The sequence below is a fragment of the Sparus aurata genome, chromosome 1 (genome assembly GCF_900880675.1).
Source record: "Sparus aurata chromosome 1, fSpaAur1.1, whole genome shotgun sequence".
Classification (NCBI taxonomy): domain Eukaryota; kingdom Metazoa; phylum Chordata; class Actinopteri; order Spariformes; family Sparidae; genus Sparus; species Sparus aurata.
The window spans coordinates 39,367,101-39,384,082 of NC_044187.1; the positions used below are offsets into that span (position 1 = coordinate 39,367,101).

Sequence of the window (16,982 nt, forward strand, 5' to 3'; positions counted from 1 at the left end):
CAGGTGCATGTAAAGCATTTGAAGGTGAGCTGTGCTGCAGCCCTGCCTTCAAAGCCCCTCACCACAGAGGGGCCTGCTGTGTTGGGTGCGAATATCAGGAGGAGTCGAAGGTGCAAGTAAAAAATATATATAATTTATTTCATATACTTTAGCAATTCTAAAATCAGGGGAAAGGGTAGGGGAGAAGAGTTCTGTGTGGCGAGAGTGGCTTTCTCTCAGTGGCGTCTACCAGGTGACGCACATCAGGCCCTAATAAGCCCTGAGCGCAGACGCGCTCAGCTGCGGCCTCTCCGCGGCTCCTCTGCGGCGCTGTCCATGGTGCTGAAGGTGACAGGTTAATGTGACACGCAAACTGCAACATGCTGTGCACGAGCAGGCTTATACAAATGGTAACAGAGGATGCCAGATAACCAAGACGTCACATTCAAAATAACAACATAGGACTTCCGGTCTAGCAGGCGACGTAATGGCAGCATAGGTAACAGCTACATTCAAAAGACGCCCGATAAAGAGCGGGTGAATGACTATGCCCATTAAAAAGGGGAAGAAAGCACCCACACAAAGTAAGAAACACGACGAAGAAAAGAAAGCTAAACAACCGCAAGGTAGTAGCATGAATTTTAGCAAGATGGAGACCCGTATGCAGACGGGCAGCAAGTCAGGACCAACCCAGGATGCTAACCTTGATGTAATACTTAAAAGAATTACGAGAATTCAGGAAAGACTCCAGTCAGCAACTAAACGGCATTCGAGAGGATATTGGCAAAATTTACAGAAGGATGGAGGAGTCGGAGGAACGAATCAACGCGGCCGAGGCCCGAATCCAGTCAGCAGAGAATGTTTTATCGGAGCCGGTGAAGCTTCATGTACAAACTGAGGCTAAGTTGACTGATTTAGAAGGGCGCTCACGCCGTGACAATGTCAGAATATATGGGGTAAAAGAAGGAGCTGAAGAAAGCATGACATAAGTGGTTACTTTCGTGGAAGATTTACTGTTGAAGGGCCTGGAGCTGCCTTCCTCTACAGCGCTAAATATTCAGAGAGCGCACTGGGAACTCGCCCCCAAATCTCCGACGGATGCCCCGCCAAGATCAATCGTGGTCAAGTTCTCAAGCTACAAAATGAAGGAGGAGGTCATTAAAATGGCCTAGCAGAGAAAAGGATTCGACTTCCAGGGCAAAAGGATACACCTGGACCACGACTACGCGCCAGAGCTTCTGCGGAGACGGAGGGAGTACGCGGAGGCGAAAGCTTTGCTGAAAGAAAGAAACATACGGTTCCAGACTCCATTCCCGGCCTGGCTGCGGGTGTTCTACAACGAAGGTACAGTGACTTGGCTGAAGAAGATATGGCAGACATGGCGGACATGGCAGAGAGGGGGATACCGGTGACGGTTCTGAAGAAACCGTCTTCCCTCCTGGACCAGATAGCCCAGTTGACTTGGCGACCGGATGGAAAACGACAAAACCGGGAAAATACAAGCTCCAGGAGAGGCTTCAGGGATTGGCTCCAGGCTTTCCGTCACCAGGACACTTGATAAGTAATGACAACGTATTTTGTGGTAACGGAAATGACATTCATATAGTTATAGCATCTTTTTAAAAAAATTTTTGGTTGTCCATTGCAGTGTGATGAATTCAGGTTCAGGACATTCTCGTATCAAGCATATTCCCCTACATGACATTGATTACATCAGAAAGATGAGAGAAAGGGCTTATGGTGGACTGTTTTTTTGTCGGGCCCCCTTTACTGAACACCATGGACCTACTTATCAGCTGGAAGGCTGAAGAGGGCCCTCTTTCACTACCAGGAGGAAGAGATTTTCCCTCTGTGCTCTCATTCCATCAGAGCCAGGAGGCCATCAAAGAGGCCACAGTTTTGGAAGTCGATGTTATTTTTTGTGATATGTTACGGGTTAACGGTTTTGTTTTTCTTGTGGTTCGTGCTGTCATTCTTTACAGCACCAGGGGTGCGAGAGGTAACTCAGTTGTAGGCGTACAGGGGCTTGAAACCAAAAAACTAAATAACAACATAAGCATCCCGATTGTTCTATTTCTGATCAATACAACTAAATTACAATCACAAGTGCCTCATACCGAGTCACTGTAGATCAGTGGTTCTCAATTATTTTTTGTCATGCCCCCCCTAGAGGACAGAAATTTTTTCGTGCCCCCGAATTGAAATACTATTGAGAACCTGATAATATTTATTTATTTATCTGTATAAACCACTGTATGAGTTGCAGCATTCTGCATACAATCACCTGATTATCAAAATGGTTTCATGCTGTCCTGCCAGAGTTTTTAGGCATAAAACACAAACACAGGGTTCCTACAGGTTTCTTCAAGTTAAATATAAGACTTTTTAAGACCATTTTAAGACCATTCATATCAAAAATTAATACCTATTTCTTGGCCTATTTCACGGCCATACCGGCAAAGAAGAATGAAATCCTTGAATTTCAGAGTGTTCATTTATTCAACAAACAAAAGACGTCAACAGTACTCAAAAGAGATGTCTTAATGTGATTTACTGGTTAAATAAAATAAATAAAGAAATCTGTGGGTATGTAAGTGATGAGGGGGTGTCACATCGCGCCCCATCAGCTATTACCCTTGTTTCCATTGTAGGACTGGTGTTTGGCGATGGTGTGAAGAGTCCACAACACCTCTGCTTTCAGACGAAAACGCTATGTAATGCATCGTTTTGGCCGACCGTCCACACGGATCCTGAAAATGCACTTTTTTGAAACCGGGTCTCAGGGTGGAAAAATCCGAAAACGCACCCCCCCCGTTTTCATGTGGACGGCGAATCCGCATACTTTCCAAAACGATGTCGCCATCGCCCCACCCCTCGACCTCTAGCCTCAGACCTCTGAACCCCGCGACGTCTCATAACAACAACAACAATGGCGGACTACATGCTTGTGTTCGTGCGCAGGACATACATGCTTTTAAGACTTTTTAAGACCCCGCGGGAACCCTGCAAACAGGTCTTTTCCTCATTTCCGACCATGTTCACAGTAAATCCAAGGTCTATGTAGGGATCATCATATTTCCTGCTGCATAGTTCCCAACCGAGGGATTAGCAGAAGAGCTTGTGTTTGTCTCTTTTTAGAGGTGTCAACACGGAGTGTTTTATTTTGAAAAGTAACCGGATGTTATATTGTTATTTCAGCGCAAAATTCAGCTGAATTGCTGCGTCGTGCTCCGGCTTCCGCCAGATATATAGAAGTTCTGCGTATCTGTGCCGGAGGGATCCGGACTGCCGGAGCTGGATGGAGCAGCGCAGCAGACCTGCTGGAAGTTAACGCATAGACTAAAGTGAAAGTGAAACTTATCAGCTACGCTGGCGTGACGGAAACGTAATGCAGCGGACAGGTATCCAGTGGAAATAGACCTTTGAGAACCACTGCTGTAGATATTCCGAGAAAAAAATAACAATCCTCACATCGCAGTAGACAGAATTACAAGGTAATCATTCAGGTACTCATAATCACAATGCTGCCTTTCTGAAGCATGAGTAACATTATTTCTCTAAACCAATTTAACCACTTGAGAGTGTACTGAACACAAACTAACGTTATAACTGCCGGGTCACTTGAAAGACACTTTTGCTAACCAGTAGCCATAAAAACAAAGCTAAACACCGGTGTTAGCATACAAGCTAACAAGCTAAATTTAGCAGCAAGATACTGAACTCGACTGCAATATCATACGCGATATGCGCTATTGCAAGTATTACCGTAACTGCCATTACCATAGCCTTGTGGTTAAAACATAGAAACATATATCAAGCAGGGGTCCTTACTTGACCAGCAAAAAAGTCCTAACAAATCCTGCAGCTCCCTCCACCTTTGAAATGATTTGACGATATTCATCCTTATTTTCACTCTGGCTCCGTCCAGTTCTTTGTTTTTAAACTGTTTTTCTTTGTCACTCTTCTTATTTCTTCTTGTTGACGTAGGCAATGGTGGGGTATTTTTCTACTGTGTTGTTGTTGTCTGTTCTCCGCCATTGTTTACAGTTTGAGCTTGAATATTTTGGGCCTGAACATATCTGACTAGGTAAGAGCAGGCACTGCGCCTGCGTGGGGGAGGGCCACTGCCCAATACGCGCTGCCCGAGGGAGGTGGGCTGCCAGCAGTGTATGTACAAGAATTATTGACACTTCTCAGACACTCCCCTTGGCTCTGATTGGTTGTATTGAGCCGGGAGCGGTGGATTCTTGCAAATCAAATTACAGCAACCGGGTGGACCCACAGACAGTGGCTTTTTACACAGCTGACCTGTATCTCATTCCACTGTCAGACCATTATGACAATTTTAGCAAATATGTATTTTTTATTTTTTTTTATTGAATTTTCAGTTATCTTAACACAGAAGTTATTGCGGGATTACATGCCCTCAATTGAAAGGAAAAAAAAAAAAAAAAAAAAATTAACAAAGACAATAAGAGAGAAAAATAGATAAATCATAATAATAAAAAATAATTAAAAAGAAAGTTTAAAAAAAGATAGAATTATTACCCTGTATTTCCTATACAGGTATTATGATGTATATCACAATTACTTATGTATTTCAGTGTCCTTTACACATATTTAACTTCTTGATTGGTGGCTTTCAAGAAATTCAATGAATTGTCCCCAAAGTTTAAAAAAGCTCTGAATTTTCCCCTTGGTGGCGTATGTCAATTTCTCCATGGCTAGGGTATTGGAAAGGCTTCTTAACCAATATTCAACTGTGGGAGGCTCAGGGCTCTTCCAAGAAATTGCTATACAGTGTTTAGCCTGAAGGGAGCACAGAATGATAATCTTTTTATTTGCCTCTGACATTCCTAACTCACTTGGGACTTGTCCTAGAATAAAAAACCGGGGGCAAGCAGGTAATTTGACGGATATAATATGAGATGTAGTTTGAATAACTTTTTCCCAGAAAGTTAAAATTTTGGGGCAACTCCACAGGCTCTGAAATAATGTACCTTCTTCTTCAGTGCACTTAATACAGAAATCAGAATTTTTGTTATCGAATCGATGTAACAGGGCAGGAGTAATATAAGTACGCATAATCCATTTAAACTGTAACAGTTTCAATCTTGTGTTAATAGTGTGACTATGTGCATCTTGACACACTGTCTTCCATTCAGCTTGAGAGATTTCTGTATTTAAATCGTTAGACCAGGCCAATCTTTTACTGTCTGAGGATTCTTTGGATGCATCTGTAATTAATTTATAATTACTGGCCTTCTTTCTCACGCGCACACCTACATGCATGTAACCCCTCATCGTCATTGCAATGGAAAACGGGCAAAACAGTTAACTGAGAAAAAAATCATATCCCATTCATCTTACAAGAAAAAACAACAGAAACTGCAAAATAGTTTAGAACAAGGGAGTAAACAACTTACAAACCACTGCTCTTACAATCCCACAGAAGAAATAAAGTATGAACTTGCTCCACAACTCCACAATATCATATACAATAACCCACATTTTTTAATCCAACAATTTATATATGACAAGTAACTATAGCAACAAAACAGGGACATAATTAGCCAGTCGACTGCAGCCCAAAAAGAAAATATTTTCATCAATAACTAACTTGAAAGGTGAAACTATTTATAACCCAGAGGAAAATAAACTTTTCATACGTTTGACAGCAATTTCTACTCTTTCAGTTATGAACCTATTAAATCAGAAATCCAATACCCACAGACTCAGTCTTATCAATCAATCACAGCAACAAAAGATGGGATGGATGCGGAAAAAACATTTGACAAAGTTGGACATTCCTATTCAATATCCTTTCCAGGTTCGGTTTTGGAGAGTCATTCATCCACTGGATAAAAAAACCTTTTCACTTCAAATGTGGTCACAATAACCACAAATGTCATCGCACCAGGAGGATTCACAGAGGAGCCACACCTCATTACTTGCCAACTTCGTTGAACCTCTTTCTGCTACAATTCACCAAATCAAATTAAAATGTATCACTTTCACCTCAGTTGGACATGTCAACCCATACACTCTTTCTAGATATCAATCACACAAAACCTCTCCAATATATACTGAGTAGCAAATTCCACCATCTCCATCCCTGTCCCTGCTCAGCGACATCGCACAAATAAACCGCCCAACTAACTACACAAACTGATTATTCATGTCTCTTAAAGCTATAGTCTGTAACTATTTTTTTGGTTATATTTGCTAAAATTGATCGAAACAGTAATCAAAACCCCTCCCATAATCAATCTAGGAAAGTAATCCTCAACTTTGTGGATGAGCTGGGCCTGTGTGATGCCTGGAGGGAGCTTAACCCAGAAAAGAGAGAATTCTCCTGCTACTCAGCAGCTCATAAAACATTTTCACGTCTAGACTTCTTTTTAATTTCTAGGACTTTACTTTCACATGTTGAGAACTGCTACTACAGTTGCATAATAATTTCTGACCATGCTACAGTATCTATAGAATACAGAACCTTGAAAGAATTCCGCGGACCGCCGAGTTGGAGATTTGATATTAAGTGGCTACAGGACCCAGAGTTTATCCGCTTTATGGACCAACAGATAGAGATGTTCTTCCAGGTCAACAAGTCTGAAACCTCACCCTTAGTTAGATGGGAAGCTTTTAAAGCTTTTATCAGAGGGCAAATAATAAGCTATTCCAGTTTTAAATCTAAACAATTCAAAAATAAAATGTTGGAAATTGAAAAAGAAATTAAATCATTAGAAAGTGAAACTATATTTAAGAAATCATCAGTGCTTGAACATAAACTGATAATACTTAGAGCACACTATAATGAACATTCAGCAAACAAGGCTTTAATACATTTAAATAAACTAAAACAGTCATTCTATGACCAGGGGGAAAAAGCGGGTAAACTGCTTGCTTGGAGAGTTAAAACTTTACAAAATGAAAAAAGTATTCATGAGATAGAAAATGTAAATGGAATCAGGACAACTGATCCAAAGGAAATAAATGAAACATTTAAATTATTTTAGGAAAAACTCTATAAATCAGATCTATATGCCAACAAACATATACAATCCAGCTTTCTCGATAGGCTTGAATTCCCCACTATTTCTCCCAAGGACAAAGACATATTAGACAGACCAGTGAAGCTTTCAGAGTTGCAGGAGGCCCTTGCGTGTATGAAGGGGGGGAAAGCGTCGGGCCCTGATGGGTTCCCCATCGATTTTTATAAATCCTTTAAAGATAAGCTTCTGCCTCCTCTTTTAAATATGTTTAAAGAGGCATTTAGAACTAACTCCTTGCCACACTCTCTTTCTAGAGCCCTTATAATCAACATTCTGAAACCTGGTAGACCGCCATTTAAATGTGACTCTTACCGACCCATATCACTCTTGAACTCAGATACTAAACTCATAGCTAAAATCATAGCTCTAAGGCTAGAACAACACCTGCCAGATCTTATACATATTGACCAAAATGGATTTATCAGAGGCAGGCAGGCATTTCACAATTTAAGAAGGGTCCTTAACATTTTATACTTGGGGGAGGGACGCCCAGACACGGCCATTCTATCCCTGGATGCCGAGAAGGCTTTTGACAGGGTGGAATGGCCTTATCTGTTTGAACTACTACCAATATTTGGCCTTGGAGGAAATATAATTAAGAGGATCAAATTGCTATACAATAGCCCGAGTGCAGAGGTTCTGACTAACTCTTTTACTTCAAAACCCTTTAATTTATCCAGGGGAACACGCCAAGGGTTTCACCCCTTCTGTTTGTTTTATCAATTTAACCCTTAGCTTTGACAATCAGATCCCATCCCCTCATTACCGGAGTAACAGTTGGAAATTATGAACATCGTATTGGCCTTTATGCCGATGATATAGTTCTTTTCTTAGATAATCTGACACAGTCCTTACCAACACTTACTAAAGTATTGGAATCCTTCGGAATCTTTTCTGGTTACAAAGTCAATAATAGGAAGTCTAAGATACTGTTCCTGGGGAAAAATGAAAGAGCCTGCCCCCCAGTGCCGAATCAATTTCTAAACTCACCTTGTGGCTTTACCTATCTGGGAATAAATATTACTCCAGACTTAAAGGACCTTGTCCCAGATAACTATAATCCTATTTTAACATCTGTTTCAGAATCCCTTAAAAGATGGTCAGATCTTCCCTTATCTGTAATTGGACGTGTTAACTTGGTTAAAATGAATATCTTACCTAAATTTTTATATCTATTTCAATCTATTCCTTTACAACCCCCATTAAACCTATTTAATAAACTGAAAAAGTTGATAACTAACTTTATTTGGAATAAAAAACGCCCGAGAGTCAGACTCACACAACTCTACTTGCCGTATGAAAGGGGAGGACTTCAACTCCCAAACTTTCTCTGGTACTACTGGGCAGCCCAGATTAGAGCAGCCATGCATTGGTTTGAGGACGGTGTCTCTGTGCCCTGGGCCACAATAGAAAAGGCCACTACCTCTACGCTTTCCCTACATCTCTATTTGTATGCAGACTCTTTGAAAAAACTCTTAAAAAATACCCACAACCCATTTGTTAAGAATACTATAAAGGTATGGTACAAATTACAAGCACACTTAAATATATTATATTTTAATTTGCTCTGCCCCACCAAGTCTTTTTTCTCTTTGTTTTTTTCTGTTTTGTTGTTGTTTTTTGTTTTTGTTAAGTTACTGCATCTCTGTTTCTCTCAACCATCCTGTTGTTGATGTTTGTACAGTTTTTGGCTGTTCTCTTTTTTTTCAATCAATATATGACTGTGTGTGTGGATGGGTGAATGTGACCCATATTGTAAAGCACAGTAGACTAGAAAAGTCCTGTACAAAAAAAGGAAATGTACCATTTTTGTAATAAATGTTTTCTGAACTATGCATTCCACAAAACTGGGTTATCTTGTTTTACAGTTTGAGGGTTGGTAGGTACTTTAGATACCCAAAAATAAGTGCAAACAATGTCCTTTTTCAATGCACTGCCAGGAAACAAAATAATGAACTATCATTTAAAAGCTGAAAAAGCTTATGCTTGTTTATTTATAGTGACAGTGGAGTGGTTGGCTCCCTGCTGTGTCTCACCTTTGAAGAACCAGACATGGAGCCAGAAGAAGATGAAGAGGCAGATGATGGGCATAGCGCTGGGGCTTTGAACTTAGATAGACAGATAGGACGCAACATTAATGGTTATTTTATATAAAAATAGAGTTTAGGATTGTTGTACTGGCTTAATGCTATTTCAAGCTCAATAACTACATTTTAAATTGATGAACTTAAAATATCTCAGTAGATGTGCACTTTTCATACCTGTGTATTGCTCAGTTCTAATTTAGTTTCCAATAAAAGGACTCTGCTCATCAGATTTTCCCAGCTCTCTCTGGATATGGTAATGACTTGTTTTTCATTCTGGAATAGAATATGATAATTAGAAAAGATGGCTGCAATTGCATGTTTTATTAAAATGTACTGTCTTTCCATCCAATGAAGATAAACGACTACCCTTTAGAAGTAGAGAACAGAATGCATTGTATACCTTGTCTGTGTTTCTCTGGCTCTCAAGTTCCTCAATGCGCTTCTCCAGAATGCTGAGCCTGTGTAGCCCAGGATGACTCTTTATTTGAGCTTCCAGTGCTGAGAGCCTTTCTTCCACCTCTGGTGACTGAGTGACAGAAAAGAAAATTATATTCCATTAGCATGTGTTCAACCTCCCCAGGGGTATTGGTTGGAGTGGATCCAATGGTCCTCAAATCTTTACCCCTTCAAGTGTTTCAGTACAGAGCTTAAACCACATCTCTACAAGTCATAAAGGTTCTCTCCTGATTAATGTAGATCAGACCTGGACAATGTATGGCCTGCTGGCTGGTTCAGGCCTGCATGATGGTTCTGTCTGGTTTGCAAGTTGACGATGAACCACACCATTTTACTCCTGAAGCTATTTTTACAATTTTACAATTTACACAAATTGCCTTTTATTTTAAAGCTTTTGGGTCGTGATTGTGCTTCTTCCAGTCACACGTGAGGCACAGTTATTCACTTAGTTTGTAATTAACATGTGGCGGTAATAAAAGACTATAATCAGGGTTTCTACCGTTTCTACTTGGACAAATCAAATTTAGGACTTTTTAAGACCTTTTTAAGACAATTTTGAACTAAATTTAAGACCTACATAAAGTATGAAAAAGTAAGGAAAAATGCTGTCCCAGAATTACTTTCAAAAATAACTAAATTTATTTCCATTAACAGAGCAATTCAAACAATGAATCCACAATCATCAGTGGTGTTGTTGGGATTATGTAAGTGGGGGAACGCTATTCTTATGACAACATCACAAATAGGGCTGTCACTTTTTCAAAAAATCAAGTTTGAACCCCCCCTCGATAACACCACACGACATTATTACATCACATAAGCATGTGTGGCCAGCGATTTCCATCTTCGGTGGTAAGCGCGAGAGTCTTATCCATCAGAATATTCTTTATGTTTTCCCATGTGGTGTCATAGCTCCAGTTCCATCATGAGATCCCAAAGCCCATCTCCCGAAACGATACCAATGGGCCGCATATCCTTGCATACAAATCTTGCTATCTTGTCGGTGATGGTATTTTAACAAGCTGCTGGCAAGGGGCCTGCTGAAGCTGAATGTGACGAGAAGTAGGCAGTCAGACAAGCTTGTACACTTGACGTTGCTCCGGCAGCTCTGCTCGTCAGTGGTGCCTCGGTCTCCGGCAAGCTAGCAGGTGAGTCCGCAGATTTGTTGTCACTGTAGAGTAAGACAGCTGTTTTGTACAAAGTCAACAGACAGCTTTATCTTTGTTTCCCATCTACAGTGTAGAACCCAAAATATTTTCATACACTACTTCTCAGATGCTTTGGTGTCATGATTGTCCGCTCAGGATGGCTTTGCTCCCTAGTGTCCTCCATTTTCGTAGCAAACAACTAAATATTACCAGCTGAATTGATAAGTCAAGGGTCAATAGGGCGCACACTAGGTCAAGCTAATAGTGAAGTTTTAGAGCACTCTCTGCTGGATCACAGGGCGAACTACTTCAAACTTTCTCTTGAGATATTAACCCTAACCCAGGGGTTGAAAGACAAATCGTGTTCTGCGTTGAACGTGCACACGCGTATTTCCAAGTCTCACACACGGTCAGTCATTTATGCTGGTAAGTCAGCTGTGGTTGTTGTTCCCGTTAATCGTGTTGTGTGTTGCAGAACACGAACAGCTTCTCCATTTGTGACGTGGTAGCACATTTTTACTGCTAGTTGCATATATTAGCTTTCTTGAGCACAAAGCGCAGAAGCAAGCACCTGCTTAATCCTTTATCAATTAGGACAGCATCTTCCCCAGGCTTCATGAAATTACTCTCCATCCTATTCTCCTACGTGACGTCTCTGCACGGGCATCTATGTATCATAGGACTTGGCTGAAGCACATTTTTCCACGACCCGCCCCATTCTACTTCTGATTTACCAATAATGTTAGTTTGAGAGAGGGAGAGTTGTGTTCCTATCATATCATTGGTAGACAAACTCATGACCTTGAAAGTGATATCAGACATTTAAAAAAAAAAATATAGGACAATTTTTTTTTCCACGCAGCCAAACGCAGCATGTTGGAAATCTGGCACAGTGCTGGAAAACTTTAAACCCTGCTCACATCAAACTAGAGGAGAGAGCGGTACACACTTTCACATCCAAATATGTTGCCAAAATGTTTAGCAACGCTGTTCAAAGTCCAAAGCGCCTCCGCTTTCAATGTTGGAGTTGAGACGAAGATGGTTTGAATGTCTCTTGACTACGAGACGGCAGAGGCGGCTCAGAGTTCGGGCTAAGCAGAATCGGATGAATTTGGGCCGGGAACTGGTCATACAAAAGGCATACAAAAGTGTGTGATAGCGTGACTTCGCTGAAGACTTGAAGACAGCTAACTGGTGTTTTTCGGATTTTGTGTGTGACACCAGCACTTTCACACCAAGTGTGCCCAAGTTGAGGGTCCTCTTGCAAGAGCGTACACTGCGCTTCAAATTAGTTATGTTTGGCTTTTAACCAACTGAATTCTGGTTGTTTAAGCCAACACTCAATAAATATCAGGGTATATAAAGCAATTCTTAAGTTGAATTTAATACCTTTTATTACCTTTTTTAATACCTTCACAATATTTTTTAATACCAACACGACTTCGAGCTGCAACTGTAGTGGCAACCTTTCGAACTTCAGTGTTGAGGTAACTAATTATAAAGTAATGGATTACGGTCATTCTGTTACTTAACTTTCTGAGTAAATAAGTGTAGTAATGCGTACAATTCAAATCAAGTACCTATTATTACTGGTTACATCACCACACACCTGCAGTCACTGCCTCCCCCTGGTTCCAGGACCCCACCTCTCTCTCTCCAGGAGCACGAGGTGAGAAAAAACTTAAGAGCAGTGAACCCCAGAAAAGCTGCTGGTCCTGACGGTATCCCAGGGGCGGTGATTAAAGCATGTGCAGACCAACTGGCAGGGATCCTCACCAAAATCTTCAACCTCTCCCTGACACATGCCACCGTCCCCACATGTCTGAAGGCCTCTATCATCGTCCCTATGTCTGTAATCATGAAGTGCTTGGAGCGATCAGTTTCCGAGCACACCAGAGACTGTCTCCCTCCCTCCCTCGACCCCCACCAGTTTGCCTACAGGGCAAACCGTTCTACAGAGGACGCCATCGCCCTCACACTCCAAACAGCGCTGAGCCACCTAGAGAACAAGAAGAGCTATGTGAGGATGCTCTTCGTGGACTACAGCTCAGCATTTAACACCATAATTCCAGACATTCTCATCACCAAACTGCTGGAACTACAGATCCCCCTCCCCACCTGCAATTGGATTAGAAACTTCCTGTCATGTCGCCCACAGTCTGTGAGACTTGGCCCCCACCACTCCACTGCACTCACACTCAGCACTGGTTCCCCTCAAGGCTGCATTCTGAGCCCTCTTCTGTACGCCCTGTACACCTACGACTGCTCTCCAACTCACCCAACCAACCGCATTATTAAATATGCGGATGACACCACAGTGGTTGGACTCATCCGAGGCGAGGACGAGACAGCGTACAGGGCCGAGGTGGAGGAACTGTCGCTATGGTGCTCAGACAACAACCTGACCCTGAATATCCAAAAGACAAAAGAACTCATCATGGACTTCAGGAAAAACAGACATGACCACACCCCCCTCCTCATAAATGGAGAACAGATGGAGACTGTCACCACCTTCAGGTTTCTGGGCACCCACAACTCCGCATCAGGGCCCTGGTTAAGAAGGCTCAGCAGTGACTACACTTCCTGCGTGTCCTCAGGAAAAACAAACTGGACACAAAGCTGCTGCTGGCCTTCCATCACTCCTCTGTGGAGAGCGTACTAAAGTACTGTCTGGGTGTGTGGTACGCAGGCTCAACAGCCGAGGACAGGAAGGCAGTGCAGAGGGTCATAAACACTGCCCAAAAGATCATCGGCTGCCCTCTGACCAGCCTGGAACACATCGCCACATCCTGCTGTCTCAGGAGAACCAAGGCCATCACAGGAGACCCCCCACACCCTGCCTACCCCCTGTTTGATCTGTTGCCCTCTGGGAGACGCTACAGGTCAACAAAGTCCCACACCAGCAGGCTGACTGATAGCTTCTTCCCCTGGGCCATACGAACTACAAATACGAACGGATACACTCACAAACCACCCCCCGACAAGAACAAACCCAATCTACCTCCTCCTACCTCCCTTTAGCACCTTAAAGGGCTATATATACACTACTCACAATAAGTTAGGGATATTGTGAGAGACTCAGTGGATTTCATACATACGGTGTTTGTTTCACTTCAGAGAGTTTTGGGATAGGGAGGCAATTGTATTGGGGTGATAGACACACCTCATTTTGTGTTTTCCACGTAATGGTCTCAATGTGTACAGTGTGCCTTACATATTGGGGCCAATACCAAAAAACTAAAAGACAACCCTTTTCAATGTGGCATCAATTTCAACATTCTGTGGGTATAAAAAGCTGGTATTGTCAGTAAGTCATTCCAAATTTATCATTCAAACAGCCATGAACACACGATGTCACTTAACGGACAAGCAGCGCCACCTGGCCATAGCGCGCCTTTGGGTCGGTGGCAGGCAGTCAGATGTTGCTCGTGAACTTGGTGTGTCTCAAAGTGTCATCAGCAGACTTGCATCAAGACACAGAACTACTGGCAGAGTTCGTGACAGACCCAGGAGTGGAGCCCCATGAGTGACAGACCGCAACAATGACCAGTACCTAAGGACCTATGCACTCAGACATCGTTATGCAACTGCCACACAGCTGCAGGCCCAGTTACGAGATGTGAGGGGTACTAGGGTTTCCAGACAAACCATTCGAAACTGACTCCACCGCTTTGGCTTGAATGCCAGACAACCGTTGCAGGTGACTCCACTGACACCAAGACACCGCCGTGAACATTTGCAGTGGGCACAAGACCATGTGACCTGGACAATGCAGCAGTGGTCTACCGTCCTGTTCACTGATGAGTGTTGGGTCACCTTGCACAGAAATGATAGTCGTCAGCGTTGCTGGAGAAGGCGAGGTGAGCGATACGCCGAGGTCAACATGGTCCCCAGGGTTCCCTTTGGTGGAGGAGGTGCAACAGTCTGGGCAGGCATCACCAGTCAGCGCAAAACAGATTTGGTTATTGTAGATGGCTCAGTCACTGCACGTTCTTACCTCAGAGACATCACAGGACCCATCATCATCCCCCAATTCCGCCAGCACACCCCCAACTTTCTGTTCATGGATGATAATGCTCCACCACATCGTGCCAGAGTGGCTCGACTTCAGGAAGTCGGAGTGCCTCATATGGTATGGCCAGCAATGTCCCCTGACATGAACCCCATAGCGCACGTCTGGGACCAGCTGAAGCAGAGACTGGATGATCGTACCCCACCCCCACGTGACCTGGCAGAACTGCGTCTAGCACTTGTGGAGGAGTGGAACGCATTGCCTCAGAACAACATCATGAGGCTAGTGAGGAGCATGAGACGTCGCTGTCAAGCTGTCATTGCGGCAAATGGTGGAAACACCCGCTACTGACATTGTCAATTTTTGTTATTTGAGGCTATCCTTGTTATTGTCTACATTTTTGGGGTAATAAATATCAAACTAATGAAAATAGTGTTTCTTCTCATTCATTATTAGTAATATCAAAGGGAACTTTTACTTATTTCATTAAAATTCAGACTTGTCAGGAAAAGCACTCATGTAAATAACAATATCCCTAACTTATTGTGAGTAGTGTATATAATTTATTATATTTATATTACTATTTGTTCTATGTGTTGCTTTTTTTTTTTATTTGTTGCTGCGGGAGCACCCTCAATTTCATTGTACTCTCCTGTACAATGACAATAAAGACTATTCTATTCTATTCTATTCTATTATTTGTAGGGATGCACCGATCCACATTTTTTCACTTCCAATCTGATCCCTATACTTGAATTTGGATATCTGCCGAAACCGATACTATTCCGAAACCAGAACTCTATTTGCTTTATTATTATCATCATCATTATTGTTGATTTTATATGAGGCTGAAATAAACTACTCTCTTCAGGCAAGTATAACATTGGGCAGACACCTGAATTCCAAATAGCTGTAGTAAAGCTCAGGGCTGGAACCCCTTTTAACTTCTAAGCTAACTTGGTTGAAACTCGGTTGAATAGTTCAGGTAGTGCAGTCTCTGATAATTATCTCCTGGATGGTAAACTATACTGTTGCTGCACGTGTTCAATCAGGCTGCAAAATCCCGCATTTTCCACCAATGATAATGGTTGGTCAAGTTGAGCAACTTCTTGGTAACCCCTTAAGCTTTTCATGTTGTCAGCTGGGAGTTTACCTTGCTTTTGGAATGACTCCAGAAGTGATTTCTGATGGCTCCTTTCGTCTCTCTGCCCTCTGACTAAAAATTCCTCGTGGTCTTTCATGTGGTGCTTTTTTAATAATAATACATTAAATTTATACAGTGCCTAATTTATATAGTGCCTTTCATGGTACCAAAGGACACCTAACAAAGAGGAAACAAACTTGTGTCTGGATGCTCCCTCTTAGCAAGTTAGTGTTGCTAGGCTAACAGCTGATCGAGGCTAACAGCTGTTCGGCGGGGCTAACAGCTGATCAGCGGAGAAAGGTGAGTCCATGGAGACAATTGTTCAGGTGTGCATCCTTCAAAGTTGGTAGCACAGCCCCAGAACTTCTTAAGTTGAATTTAATACCTTTTAATACCTTTTTTAATACCTTCACGATATTTTTTAATACCAACACAATATTAACTTGGCTTCCTCAGCGCACTGATTGTGATCCTCTTGTCTTCTAAATGCAACTAACAGTGGAGTTGCATTTTCATTGGAGTACAGGTGACGGCATATTTTATCACTTAGATTAGCACTGTGTTTGACCAGTGTGTTATGTTTTAACTGTGTAGTGCCAGCATGACCTGCAGATTTCGTGTTCCCCACATGTTGCGTGTATCAACTGCAAAATCTGCGGTTCATGGAATTTTTTTTTCTCTGAGACCTTAACCAGTCAAATTTGCGCACTCATTCATCACAAAAACATTATTTTCTGCCCGTTTTCGCCACTCTCCTGTCTTCAGACTTGGACTCATCCTCTAAGTTAGGATTTGACTCTGGCACACTTCTAGGCTTATCGGGGAGAAAATAACCCAGAGATGCCACCAGATTCGTGTCCAGTGCATTACTGCTTCGATCCAGTTTTGCAGTGTCGCAGTATATGTTGTAAAAACAACAACACAAAGTGTTCCTGAGTGTTTGTGTGCTGGTGTCAACATGGAGTGTTTTATTTTGAAAAGTAACCGGATGTTATCCGCTTGTTGTTTCAGTGAGTGACTTCCTGTCTGCTCAGTGCTAAATTCAGCGAATTGCTGCGACCTGCTCCGGCATCCGCTGAAGTAGACGTCCTGCGTATAGGC

The 16,982-nt window shown here is 42.3% G+C and overlaps 1 protein-coding gene across 3 annotated transcripts in view; it reads right to left on the reverse strand.

Moving 5' to 3' along the window:
• Positions 1–16,982, reverse strand: part of cep44 (centrosomal protein 44) — a 52,950-nt gene that overhangs the window by 12,374 nt on the left and 23,594 nt on the right. For 2 of the 3 annotated variants that reach the window (XM_030428270.1, XM_030428262.1), the window contains 3 exons: positions 9,522–9,647; positions 9,296–9,394; positions 9,071–9,142 (listed from right to left, as the gene is read on the reverse strand). In XM_030428270.1, coding sequence (XP_030284130.1) covers positions 9,071–9,142; positions 9,296–9,394; positions 9,522–9,647 — 297 coding nt within the window. The remainder of the gene's footprint in view (positions 1–9,070; positions 9,143–9,295; positions 9,395–9,521; positions 9,648–16,982) is intronic. The other variant, XM_030428274.1, reaches the window with a different exon arrangement.